The following is a 12,776-nucleotide window of genomic DNA, read 5'->3' on the forward strand; positions in this document are numbered from 1 at the left end:
CCAGCATGAAAATTTTGACTCATTGGAGAAACTGTTGTTGAATCAGACATCTGACATACATTTCATGATATACAAAAGTTTGAATGTATTCTTAACTTCTAAGGCATGGAAGTTACCTGACGAAATTTACTTAGTTTGTTCTGTCACATGAAGCAGCAAATTGCATTTTATCTCACTTAGTACTATTATACAACAATAAATGGGACACAAGAAACGCATACAGAGAGGTACATTAGCTATCATCAATAGCTGTTCTCCAAGGAACTTTACAGCAAAGAATCTGTCTTTGCAGGTAGCCTCCTGAAGAAGTTTACTGGTGCTGCCGGCACCTTGTGGCGAAATCGAGGATGCCTCATCCAGAAGAACCCAAGGCAGAGTGCAATCACTTGGAATGGTGTCACATATAGTATAATGGCTGTGATCAGGCAAAATATTAGGAACATAGCCGTTGCCCTTGGGTCCCTCCAGCTCAGCAGTGACTGTAATCTCTCTCCCTGAGTGGCTATGTCTCCAACAACTGTCTGAATTCTCCCAGCAACATGTCGTAACCTATCATACCTCATCCTAATTAGATCTGGGCTTTTTGAGGTAGGGAATGTGTCAAATTCCTCATCAAGCTCATCTGGATGGGCAACATCAGCATAAGATATTCTTGTGTTCATGTGTGGTGGGAAGCGTGGCCGGAAGCGGTAATTCCACAGCCCTATCAAGAACATGTAGAGGAAGATTGTTGGCAGGATAAGGTCTGGATAGAACACAAGCATGACAAAGAGCACATGAACCAATACTGTGGTGACTGGGTTTTTCCACTGACAAACATCGCCAAACCACTTTCCCGCAGCAATGACTCCAGAGAAAACTTGCATAAGACGGAAGAAATTAGCTTTGCTCCGTCGCATGCTCCACAAGTGAGAGCGAGCATCTGACATGAACTCAACAACTTCCCTGCGAACTGGTGGCTCCATGCGCCCCAGGCGCTGCGCAACAAGCTGCACAGCCTGGTGGCGAAGCATTTCCTGCTGGACTATTGACAGAGGCTGCGTGTAATGCATCTTGGGCAAGAGGGGCCTAGAGTATGTAAAGAGCACATTGATCAGGGATGTGGCTGAGAACCGGATGGCAAGGTGGAGTTCACCCATCTTTTTAACTCCTGATGGGTGGAGGACAAGTAATGGGTATGTGTGTGTGTACACCCGGCCAGTCTCAAGTGTTGAAAGCCGAATTCGCACTTTCCCAATAGGTTTATCCATGTGGCCTGGGGAACCGTGGTTACTGTCTCCACTTATGTGGCAATTGTCAAACAGACCAATTGTGAGTACAGTTCCATGATCATAAACTTCCCATGTGTACTGCTCATTGAATCGAGGGCTCAAGTTGTCAACGATTGTGCGTGTCCGCACCCATTTTGAACCATACTTGGCAACACAATATGCATCACATGACCCTCGGTCGTTTCTGGTTTTTGTTGGATTGAGACCATTTGCACTTAAAATGCCAACTTCAAGCATGCCAATTGGTGGCTTCCACAACTGCTTCATTGTTGGCCGGAGATCACTGCAATATTGTGTGGACTCATCAAGCACATGATAACCACCTTCAAGGCAAACACGGAGGTTTACCTTTGCATAGAATTTGTCTTCCTTTAGCTGGTTCGCATCAATCAGTCCTGGTCTTCTCAGATCAAACCATGCTGGCCGTACTGGCTTGTGATCAGCCCGCTTTGGAATCCTTGTTATTGGTATCATAAGTTCACCAATCACCTCGTCTTTGTTTTGTGCTACACGGTCTTCTATTGTTATGATCAAGTCTTCCTCAAAAGGCTCTGCTGCGACAAACATCATCTCTTCATTCCACATGAAGTTTTTGGTTGGTGACCGAACTTGCCTTGTCTTCAACAATTGGTGGCCCAGCCTCACTTTTACAAATACATCAGGTATGTGGTTCTCCATTGGGAATATATCCTGTGCCTCAATTACATTGACCCTCACGTACCACATTCTTGGTGCAGGGTAGACCTTCCCACGGATATAGTTGTGAAGATGGGAATCTACTGGTGTTGATCCTGCATGGATGGCGCTTGGGAAGCATTCATCTGCTTGAGTACCATACCAGACTGCAAGCATCAGCTCTCCTCTGTCCCTCATGCCATCCTTTCCCACAAGACGATACCACTCTGGCGCCAATGGGCTGTCAGGAGGGACCCTTACAGGGACCTCATTCAGGTCAAGACTCACTCGACCAACATAGTCATCCCGAATGACATCCTTGTCCTTCACAACAACTTCAAGTGTTGTTGACTGCATGACTTCTTTAGGGAATGCAAACACCTCATCCCATTCGGGCTTCTGATTCTTCTCAAAGTACTTTGTTTTCATTTTGTAGTTTCCAAGGTGCACCTCGACATAAGGGTCAAGACTCCCAGTGATGTCCATGTTGGGCAGATCTCGGGCCTTGACCACTCGCACAAAGAGGTACTGCATCTTCTCAACGAGGTCGTAAGCCCCGGCCTTCTCACCAGGATACACCCGGCCGCCAATTACACGACCACCACCAAGCGTTGGGCTTGTCTCCTTCAGCTGGAAGTCGATAGGTTGCTGTGAACCTGGAGCATACATCCTTGATACCTGAGGCGGAGGGGCTCCAGCTTTATTTGCAATTGCAGAAAAGCTTCTTTGTTGCTGGTCTCCATATGAACCTTCATTGTAGTATGGTTGTGCCATTGGTGCCGGACGCTGCTGGTCTCTTGGCAAGTGCTGTAATTGTCTCACTGGATTTGGTCTGGTCTCTTGGAAAGGATTTGGAATGGAGTTGGCTGCTGCCTGCTCTTGCGCAGTGGTAGGTGTGCTTAACATATCGAATTCCGGACCTGGTGCAGACACCCTTACTGATGGATCATTTGTAAGGAAGACCCTTAGTCCAAGCTCACCACGTGCGCGCGATAAGATGGTGCGCTTCTCCAGGGGGTAGTGCAGGGGTGAGGCATCTGGTTGGCTGACAAAGGATGTACCCGATATGCGAACCTTGCCCAGACAGGCCTTGGAATTGTTGGCACGGTTTGCATGGTACACATAGGCCTCAAGGTGTAGCTCTGGGAGGCGGGATGGATCAGATATGTTGAAGTAGAACTGCTCATTCCACACAGGGTTGAGGTCCCCATCTTTGATGGCTGTGCGGAACTTCTGGTCATCAAACTCGACCTCAACAAAGGCATTGGCTGTGCCCTGTTCTTTCGGGAGGAGATCGTGAGCACTGAGAACCTCAACACCAAGCTTAACATTGCTCATCATGGTCCGCCACTGGATCTTGTAGCACAGAAGAGATGCGCCTTATTCTGAAATAAGAACGAAACAAAGGTTAGAAATCTTCTGTTTGATATTCTGAAATAAGAACGAAACAAAGGTTAGAAATCTTCTGTTTGAAGAAACTACAGCGACAGCTAGCATTATAACTACCAGTTTGGCCAATATTCCAGTTGAAGCAAGTGATGGAAGAAAGAAAATGTTTGTACAATGGACAGTTGTATCAGTAGGTTGGAAATTTTTTTCCTGGGGATGCCCAAAAGTTTTCCCATGGTCCCCAGGAATCAAATGTTGTTTGGAGCATGTCAGTTAGACAAGAGAGGTGCTGACAACAACAAAAGTAAAAGTGTGTTTTATTTTCGCGGACCATTGGATACACACATGTAGCAGTAGATAAGAAATTTGAGGCCCCAACTTCTGTTCTAGATTAGACATATGTACAGCTGGAAGCCATGTATTGTGACTGGAGTTTTCTGCTTCAAGCCTCTGAAGGCCATCACAACTTCTTTTTCTTTGGAGGATAGATTATTGCAACTTGGACGCACTTTAATCTATAATGAACTATCCTACGCAGGCCATTACTGAACAATCATCAGCTAATGAACCTCGCCTTTCGCAATACATTTGTTGGTGCACACATAGTCAGCAATCAGAGCTCAGACTTAAGAACACATTTTAAATCCAGTCCAGATAATGGCATGCGTCAACATTATGTGCCGATTCAATAAGCTACAACCATCGGCCACATTTTGCAGGCCAGATGCTGATGCGGAGAAAGAGAGAGGCCACCAGCCATCCCTTTTCCTGACTGTGACCGCCACCGTGACCACAAAGGATCACAATTATTGACGACGCTTGTTAACCGAAACTTCAGCTCAATTCCATGACAGAGCACACGTCTAGTATGAATGTGATGCTATTTATTTCCCTTGTGCCGCTTGTTTGCGCAGGAGACGCAACGCTAACAGGGAAAGGAGATCTGGAGGCATAAATGAAGCGAGCACGATCCTAACGTCCGAAAAGTGGCAACTGAATCTGTTCAGTTCCATCAAGAGATTAGGAGGGACCACGGTGCAGCTCCTTTGCTGAAGAAAGGTAGGTAGGCAGGCAGGTGATGGGAGGATGGGATGGGGGTGTCAACATTGAGGCAAGTGAACAAGTGCTCCATGATGTTGCCTGATTCCATCCATCCATCGCCCAGATACCAGAATAGAAATCAATCCACAAATATCCTATCCATTTATTTGGAGCCCTGTCTGTGGAAATCCGTCTGCTTCATTAATTACATGATTAATTGCTAAACTTGGTGTTGATCAACAAACTTGGACTTGGCTTCCACATTTGCCTTGTGATTTTCTTTCAGTTTATGCTCTGAATTTGGGGGGGTGGGGGGGGGGGGGGTGGAGTCAAGGACAACCATGTACAGAAGAAAGCAGATACTCGTAGCAGGTAAGATGCCAAATTCTCAGCGCATAAAAGTGATTCCTAAACGCTTTTGGTGGTACATCCCTGAACCTAGGATCTTCTTGCACCCGTTTTCATGCATCACATCAAAGAAAGGGGAATAAAAAGTTTGGTTTTGGATCCAGAAATCATCACCGAGCTGTCAACAGAATCAGCAAGGACGTCTTTTTTTCGAATAAATCAGCAGGGATGTCAACAGAGAGGATTCTGAGGAGGGAAGGGGAGCGCAGGAAGCAATCTGATTGCCCAATTCGCCCTCCTCCATCACCAGACAAGAACTTGGAGGAGCACACAAGAAACACACGCAAGAAGCTCTGCAGAATCCAGAGGTAAACAGCACAAGAGGATAGGACACGAACCTTCAGAAACTCAGAAGGCAGTAGCCTCGCTGTCCTTCAGCCGTTGAACAGGCAGCAGCTTCAGCCCTCGGTGGTTCCTCCCTAATCCCGAGAAGAAAGCGAGGACGACGATGACAACGAAGAAGACGAAGATGGAGACGAGGACTAAACTATCTGCCTCAGGCTCTGCTGATAGGAGAGAGGACAAGTGGCCACCACGGTGATGAGGAAAAACTCAAGAGGAGGAAGAGGAGGAGGGGGGGAGCTGCAAAACGTGCAACAACCTATCGCACTAGAAGAAAGAGCGAGGATGGAGAGCCGGAGCCTGTGGAGCGAGGAACACATGCATCTGCTGCTACTGGTGGTGGTGGTTCTTGTGGGGCGCGGTGCCGTCAGCTGCTGGTGCCGTGTTGGGCCTTAGAGCTTTCCGGGGGCAGGAGGGACCGAGAGATTAATCAACCGGAAAGAGGGGAGAACGAGCGGGAGCGTGTGAATTCGAGAGAATAATTAGAATAGTATCCAACCCATCCCACCCACGGGATAACAATAATAATATTCAGGATTTGTTAGTATTAATTAATTAAAACGCGTCCAGAAAACAAAAAGGATTTATCAGAGTTTTTTTAATGAAGGATGACCAGGTTAACAGCGACGGGTGAGTAGGAAAGACTGTGATTGATGGTATGGTGGGCGTTTTGCTGTGCTGGTGGCATCGCCTTCCTACATTGACAATTCAGTGAGGGTGCGGCCACTTATAGCACAGCGCTGCTGTTTTGGTCTCTTCCCCTGTTATCCCTTCTTTTCCTCCTCTCTTTCTTTCTTTTCATCTCTGGTGTCTTTACATTTAGAGTCCTTTTGCAATAATTGTTGTGTACTTGATTCTTTCTTTTTTCCTGGTCACGTTTACTCACCATGGCTGAAATTCCCAGGTCAACCTCGAGTCGTTTTAACGTTCTTGTTTGGATGTTGGAAAATGGCCTGGCTCAGTAAGTTGCCACACGCCAAAAGGAAAAGGTAAATTACTGTACTTGTCATCCTTTTGTTTTCTTGACTCAGCACCAGTCTTTGCATGCGTCAGCGGATGTGGATTAGTGTTTCTTGCTCTCAGTTTTGTTATGTGCTTGCTTAAATTATGCTCCCTCAATCAGCACGGTGATCATTAACTTGCTCTAATTTACCTAATCTCTGCACATTTTGCCAATAGACTGAATTGAAGTAGCTGCTGTCTACTAACAGTACGGCTGCAGTGGATGGCTGGACAGCTTGTGACTTTGGCAAGGAAAAAGAGGTCCCAAGGACTGGGACACCCACTTTTCCTGTTTTGCGAGGACAAAGAAGCAGCAGGAGTACGAGGGTGTGTTCGTTTCCGGGGGTCTAAAGTTTATAGGGGTCACATCAAAGAGAATCTTATCATTTAGAAATATTAAATAAAGTCTAATTACAAAATTAATTGCAGAACCCCGGGGCTAATTCGCGAGACGAATCTAATGAGGTATATTAGTCCATGATTAGCGGATGATTACTGTAGCATCATTGTGGCAAATTATGGATTAATTAGGCTCATTAAATTTGTCTCGCGAATTAGCACCTAGCTGTGCAAAAAGTTTTATAAACAGATTTTATTTAATACTTTTAAATAGCAAGATTCTCTTTGATGTGATGGGTCTAAAGATTAGAGGGTAGGAAACGAACAGGCCCTGAGTCCAGATCTGAGCGACGAACTTCTTCAAAAAAAAAATCTGAGGGATGAACACTGCAACTGCTACTGCGGTTGACGTTGACCTGGATAGACTCCACAACAATTAGCAAGGCAGGACATTTACTTGTTTATTTTCTTGGAGTTAAGAAAACACACAAATCACATGTCAGTCAGACGCGTTTAGAAAAGAAGACGGAGTTGTTGCAATGTCTATTTTTATTTTGAAAAGAAGTTGTTGTCATGTCTAAGGAAAGGGACAAACAAGGAATATTTTCCCTCCAAAATATAACATGCCTTCCGGTCTCAACCTGCCTGAAGAAAGCCGTTGCCAATGACCCAAATGTAACCCATGAGCCACTTTGCCCTGGTAAAAATGTGCTAGTCAGCATCATGTCTTACTGGTATTGCAGAGAAAGCAGAGAGCTGGTCAAGAAAATAGTTAAGAAAGCGGAGAGACTTTTCTACGTCAGGTTTGAACAATTTTTAAAAGAAGGGAATAATATGGCAAAGTGGCTTCTGCAGCCCTAAGTTCTAAGGATGGGACACCGAAAACACCACTTTTCCATCCCTGGAAACTTTCCCACTGCCATGTGGCACCGGGGCTAGATGATGTACATTCACACGTTGTTTCTACAAAAGAGATTCATTGATTGTTAGAATAATCCACCCATGACATAACACTTAACGCTTAATTAATTACCTCGCAGCATAATGCCACAAAAAAGTTCTTTTATAAGTAGTTTAGTTACATTTAGCCATACGTAATGTGTAGCTCGCAAGAATTTAGAAGAAGTGTTCGGAATGTACCGGCATCGCTTTTCTTTCATATCTTTACCAATTAAGTCCACCTGTGTTTGATTATTTCTGCAAAATTTTGCCAATTTGACTAGGGAGTGATCAGGTATAGGCTGGTGTGCAATTCTAATACCGCACATGTCATTTTCATTCCCTCTTTGCTGCCCTGTCGTCCTTTCTTCTCCTCCTCCCCTTTGATATCTCATCTTTATATGCTGTCCTTTTGCAATAATTGTTTGATGATTTTTCCTCGTGGTCATCCTTGCTTATCATTGCAAAATTGCTGTCCGTCAATTTACATCGAGGTTCCAGCTCTCCTGTTTGTATGTTGGAAAATATAAATGACCTAACCTTGCTTGCAATTTTTGCAAGTTACTATAATTGTTTATGATACTTTTTACTTTTTTCTTTTCATCTCTGATCATTATAGATTTAGAGTCCTTTTCTAATAATTCTTATGGTACTTTTTGCCCATGTTTACCCTCACTTACCATTTTCCAAAAATTGTCGGTCAATCTTAGATTCTTAGTCATTGTAACGCGCCCTTGTTTTCATAGACTAGTCTATAACTCTGCAGTTTTTCTATGGAAAAAAAAAAGAAATGTGGCTGTCCCTTTTTTAACAAGAAGATATTTGCTAGACACTTGCTCTTAGCCTTTCCCCCTCCTTGGCTCGACACTGGTCTTTGCATGTGTCGGTCCCTGTAATTATTAGTACTCTTGTTCTTAGTTTTGTTGTGCGCTTGTTTAAATTATGCTACCTCAATCTTCGCAACTATCTCCCATGATCTGTGTCGCCGTCTCTTCATGTGCACTTAGCTTGTAACGTAAACAAGTCTGCAACAGCTCTTGTTCTCAAAACTAAAAGGAAATACGAAATATCGTTCTTAGTTTGCCCAAATTTGATCAATCACTCTGCATTTTGCACTACTAAATTAAATTGAAACAGTAGCTGTCTAGCAACAGTGCGACTGCGGCGGATGGCTTGACTTTAAATTGCGAGGAAAAAGAGGTCTCGTGGACAGGACACCCACTTCCGCAATGGCAAAGAAGCAGCAGGGAGCATGGACCCAGATCCGAGCCATGAAAACGCTGCGGCTGCTACTGCGGTTGACGTTGACCTGGATTGACTCAACAGCAATTAGCAAGAGAAGACATTTATTTATTTATTTATTTCTGGGAGTTAAAGAAAACACATTAGTCACATGTCAGTAACACGCGTTTAGGAAAAAAAAAATACTATGGTGTTGTTCTAGGAGTAATGTCCAAGGAAAGGGACAGACGAGGAATATCTTCCCTCCAAAGTGTTGCATGTCTCCGGTCTTCACCCTGGCTAGGGATGTCAATGGGTCGGGTTCGGGTCGGGTGGAACCAAAACCCGACCCATGAGAAAATGATATCGGGTCGAAAACTAAACCCACACCCACACCCATGGGTGAAATTTTGCACCCACGCCCGAATCCGTCGGGTTTCGGATCGGGTGCGGGTGCCCATCGGGTTTTGCAATCAAATATGCAAGAGGGGGGGGCAGAGCAGGAGGCCGCCGGAGCAAAGGGGCGCCGGGGGGGGCCGTCGGAGCAGGGGGCACCGGGCGCGGGGGGTGGGCCGGAGCAGGGGGGCCGCCGGAGCTGGGGGGCGCCGGGCGCCGGGGGGGGGACCGCCGGAACAGGGGGCCGCCAGAGCAGAGGGGGCCGCCGGAGCAGGGGCCCGCCGGAGCGGGGGGGGGGCGGCGGGGGCCGGCGGGCCGCCGGAGTAGGGGCCCGCCAGGCGGGGGCGGTGGGGGCCGGCGGGCCGCCGGAGCATGGGCCCGCCGGAGCGGGGGGGCACCGGGAGCGGGGGCGGGCCGGAGCAGGGGGGCCGCCGGAGCTGGGGGGGCGCCGGGCGCGGGGGGGGGGGACCGCCGGAACAGGGGGCCGCCAGAGCAGAGGGGGCGCCGGGGGGCCGCCGGAGCAGGGGCCCGCCGGAGCGTGGGGGCGGCGGGCGCAGGGCGGCGGGGGCCGGCGGGCCGCCGGAGTAGGGGCCCGCCAGGCGGGGCGGTGGGGGCCGGCGGGCCGCCGGAGCGGGGGGGGGGGACGCCGGGCGCGGGGGGGGGGGCGGCCTGGCGGGTGGCGGCTGGGCAGTGGGCAGGAGGGCAGCTGCGAGTGCGAGGGGGTCAGGGGGCAAGGGGGTAGGGAGCAAGGAGCTAGGGCTTGTGAAGGTTTGTTGGGCCGGGCCAAAACATGTAATGGGCTGAATTTCGGACGCCCGATGGGCATCCATGGGTCTCATTTAAAACCCGAATCCACGCGAAATTAAACGGGTCAGGTTCGGGCAGACCCATGGGTGTAAAACAGCACCTACATCCACCCCCGTCGGGTCCGAAACCCGACGGGCACCCGAACCCGTGGACCCGATTGCCATCCCTAACCCTGGCTGAAGAAAGCAATTCCCAATGACCCAAATGTAAGTATGTAACCCACAAACCGCTCTTGGTATTAAAAAAAACTTTTGTAGTCAGCATCATTTCTTAATGCCGTTGCAAAGAAATCAGAGAGCCCGTCAAAAGAAGAAGAAGAAAGAGAGACTTTTATACGACATTGGTTTTGATAAATTTGAGCAAAGGGAAACGTGGCTTGTGTATTTCCATAGTACTCAAATTACTCAAATTGTAAATCGTTTTAGCAAATTTATAGATGCATAATTTTTATTATGAATCTAGGCATGCATTGCTATGCATCTAAATTTACCAAAACAACCTGCATTTTGGAACGGAGGAAGTACGTCTGAATGCACCGTCGTTTTTCTTCAATTTTGTTAACCAATTATGAGTCCACTTGTGTTTGATTATTGCTCCAGAAATTTCACCAGCTTGACTGGAGGTACAGGCCGGTGCCGTGCCGCCATAAAATTGTGCAATCCTAATACTAGCCCATGCCCATGTCATTTTCCTTCTCTAGTCTTCGCCCAACAAACTATGCTAATAACAATAATAGAAGAAAACTCTCCTGGCTAATGTTGCGGCTCACATACGTACTTACATGGGTAACCACACGATACCAAGATGAAGCGATTTTGTCGTCCCAGGCAGGGACGTGGACGCCCCCCGTACACGACGGAGCCGGCGTGGGGCCCACCTCCTACGCGCATTCGGCCGTATACGACGCGCTCTGCCTGTTCTCTCCCCGATTCCCTCTCGTCGTGACGTGTGATGAGCTGCCGGCCCATTTGTGGGGCCCACGCATGGACCCGGCCACGCCAGCGCGACACCGACTGCAGCCCCGCGGACTCGGACTCGCTCAACCCGACCCGACGACCCCACGAGTCGCTGCTTGCGGCTCCGGGTGTGGCGTCAGGCGTGCCGTGCCGTGCGCCCGTGCCGGTGACAATTTTGGACTGCCCGACCGAATTGACTTGGCTAGACAGGGTGTAAACGTAAAAACTTATGATAATATACTTTTAGAGAAATTAATGGCTATAAATAGTTTTGGAAGATTTTTTTCTTAAAAAAAATACGTGTTACGCTATGGAGTATGGACAGTGTGTATTGCAGAGGTCAAGATCTATGGGACTAGAGCAAGTGGGCCTAGCCCATCTCGACCAAGCTAACGATCTCCTCTCTCAATCCAACCAAGTAGCGGTGAGCCGGCCCAGCTGGATTAAAGAATTTTATTAATCAACTTCTTACATTAGCTTCCATAAAAAAAAACTTCTCACGTTAGCTAGCCTGTGGTCTTGGCTCTGTTGGGATACCAAGCCTTTTGTTATAAAATAATAAGGAAATGTTTTTTTTAGATTTTCTCCTTGTCGACTGATTTGGATGTAACAAGTTTCACAATTTTAGAAACAGTAAGCAATCCTTACGGACTCTGAAACTAAAAAAAAAAAAGCTGTTCTCCCCTGTTCTATGGAACATGATTTTTTTGAGCAGTCTAATGGAACATGAATTAGGAAGGGGCACTGTTGTCTTTTCTGAAACAAGGTGCAAATCATGGTGCTGCATGACTTGTGTTTGCCAGCATGCGTATTGCAAGCAGCCTAAACATAGATGAGCTCAGGCAAGGAGGGGCGACCAGATCAAAGCATCGCCGGCCCCGCAAGACGTGGCGCCAAGAAAGTGCTTCCTCTTGCCGTTCCCTCTCTTTCCCGCCCTTCCCTCCCGTCCTCTCCTCCCCCGCAACAAACACCCTGGTCTCTTCTCGATCTCCGATCCCTCCTCCGCCATCCCTCTCTCTCTGTTCGTGTCTCCTTTCGCAGGGCCGGGATCGGAGGAAGAGAGCTCGATCGGAAGCAAGCACGCAGCAGCCATGGTGACCGATCGATGCCCTCCCTCGATCTCTCCCCCTCCATTGTTAATAATTCCTCACCTCGCTCATGCGCGTTCGGCGTCGTGGATCTCGATCGATCGATGGCTCGATCAAATGTGTGGTGTGGACCGTGTGTGTGCAGGCGAACTCGGCGTCCGGGCTGGCGGTGAGCGACGAGTGCAAGGTGAAGTTCCAGGAGCTGAAGGCGCGGCGGAGCTTCCGGTTCATCGTGTTCAAGATCGACGACAAGGACATGGAGATCAAGGTGGAGCGCCTCGGCGAACCCACCCAGGGCTACGGCGACTTCACCGACAGCCTCCCCGCCGACGAGTGCCGCTACGCCATCTACGACCTCGACTTCACCACCGTCGAGAACTGCCAGAAGAGCAAGATCTTCTTCTTCTCGTGGTAACTAACTAATTGATATATGCTGCTGCATGACCTAGTTCCTTAATTTTACTCACAATCTACTCACGGATGAAAATGGCAACTGATTAATTACGATCGGATCAATTAATCACAAATCATTACTCATCACCATGTATACTTCATTCTCCATACAGGTCCCCTGACACTGCACGGACCCGCAGCAAGATGCTGTACGCCAGCTCCAAGGACAGGTTCAGGAGGGAGCTGGACGGCATCCAGTGCGAGATCCAGGCCACCGACCCCAGTGAGATGAGCCTCGACATCGTCAGGAGCCGGACCAACTGATCGCCGCCCATCACCAAGCAACAAGCAAGACTCCAAACAATGCTTCGCATGCGTTGTTATTATTTCACTATTTCAGACCCACCCACTACTAATTACCGTCCATGATGATCTGGACTATATACCCTTTTTTTTCTTCCCGTACCATATATACATTTTGAAACGTTTTCATTTTTTTTTCATCCTGA

At 48.0% G+C, this 12,776-nt stretch overlaps 2 protein-coding genes across 3 annotated transcripts; one reads left to right on the forward strand and one right to left on the reverse strand.

Annotated features, from left to right (window-relative positions):
* On the reverse strand, positions 1–5,573 carry LOC112881845 (FT-interacting protein 1-like). Of its 2 annotated transcripts, XM_025946735.1 has the most exons (3): positions 5,386–5,573; positions 5,123–5,287; positions 1–3,331 (listed from the first exon to the last, which is right to left on the reverse strand). In XM_025946735.1, exon 3 carries the CDS (start codon positions 3,285–3,287, stop codon positions 267–269), a length of 3,021 nt encoding a protein of 1,006 aa, XP_025802520.1. In that variant the 5' UTR covers positions 3,288–3,331; positions 5,123–5,287; positions 5,386–5,573; the 3' UTR covers positions 1–266. The 2 variants fall into 2 exon arrangements, with proteins under 2 accessions (XP_025802520.1, XP_025802519.1); XM_025946734.1 differs by having other exon boundaries at positions 5,123–5,573.
* A 6,212-nt stretch (positions 5,574–11,785) lies between these two features.
* LOC112882553 (actin-depolymerizing factor 2) lies at positions 11,786–12,776 on the forward strand. Its single transcript, XM_025947632.1, has 3 exons — positions 11,786–11,880; positions 12,020–12,285; positions 12,441–12,776. The coding sequence occupies exons 1-3, from the start codon at positions 11,878–11,880 to the stop codon at positions 12,589–12,591; spliced, it is 420 nt and encodes a 139-aa protein (XP_025803417.1). The 5' UTR covers positions 11,786–11,877; the 3' UTR covers positions 12,592–12,776.

Source organism: Panicum hallii, chromosome 2 (assembly GCF_002211085.1).
Source record: "Panicum hallii strain FIL2 chromosome 2, PHallii_v3.1, whole genome shotgun sequence".
NCBI classification, from domain to species: domain Eukaryota; kingdom Viridiplantae; phylum Streptophyta; class Magnoliopsida; order Poales; family Poaceae; genus Panicum; species Panicum hallii.

Excerpts from the sequence above, each read along its gene's own strand:
- LOC112881845 (XM_025946735.1), bottom strand. The coding sequence starts at position 3,287 with ATGATGAGCAATGTTAAGCTTGGTGTTGAGGTTCTCAGTGCTCACGAT.
- LOC112882553 (XM_025947632.1), top strand. Across the intron at positions 12,286-12,440 it reads AAGATCTTCTTCTTCTCGTG|GTCCCCTGACACTGCACGGA; the intron begins GTAACTAACTAA and ends TTCTCCATACAG.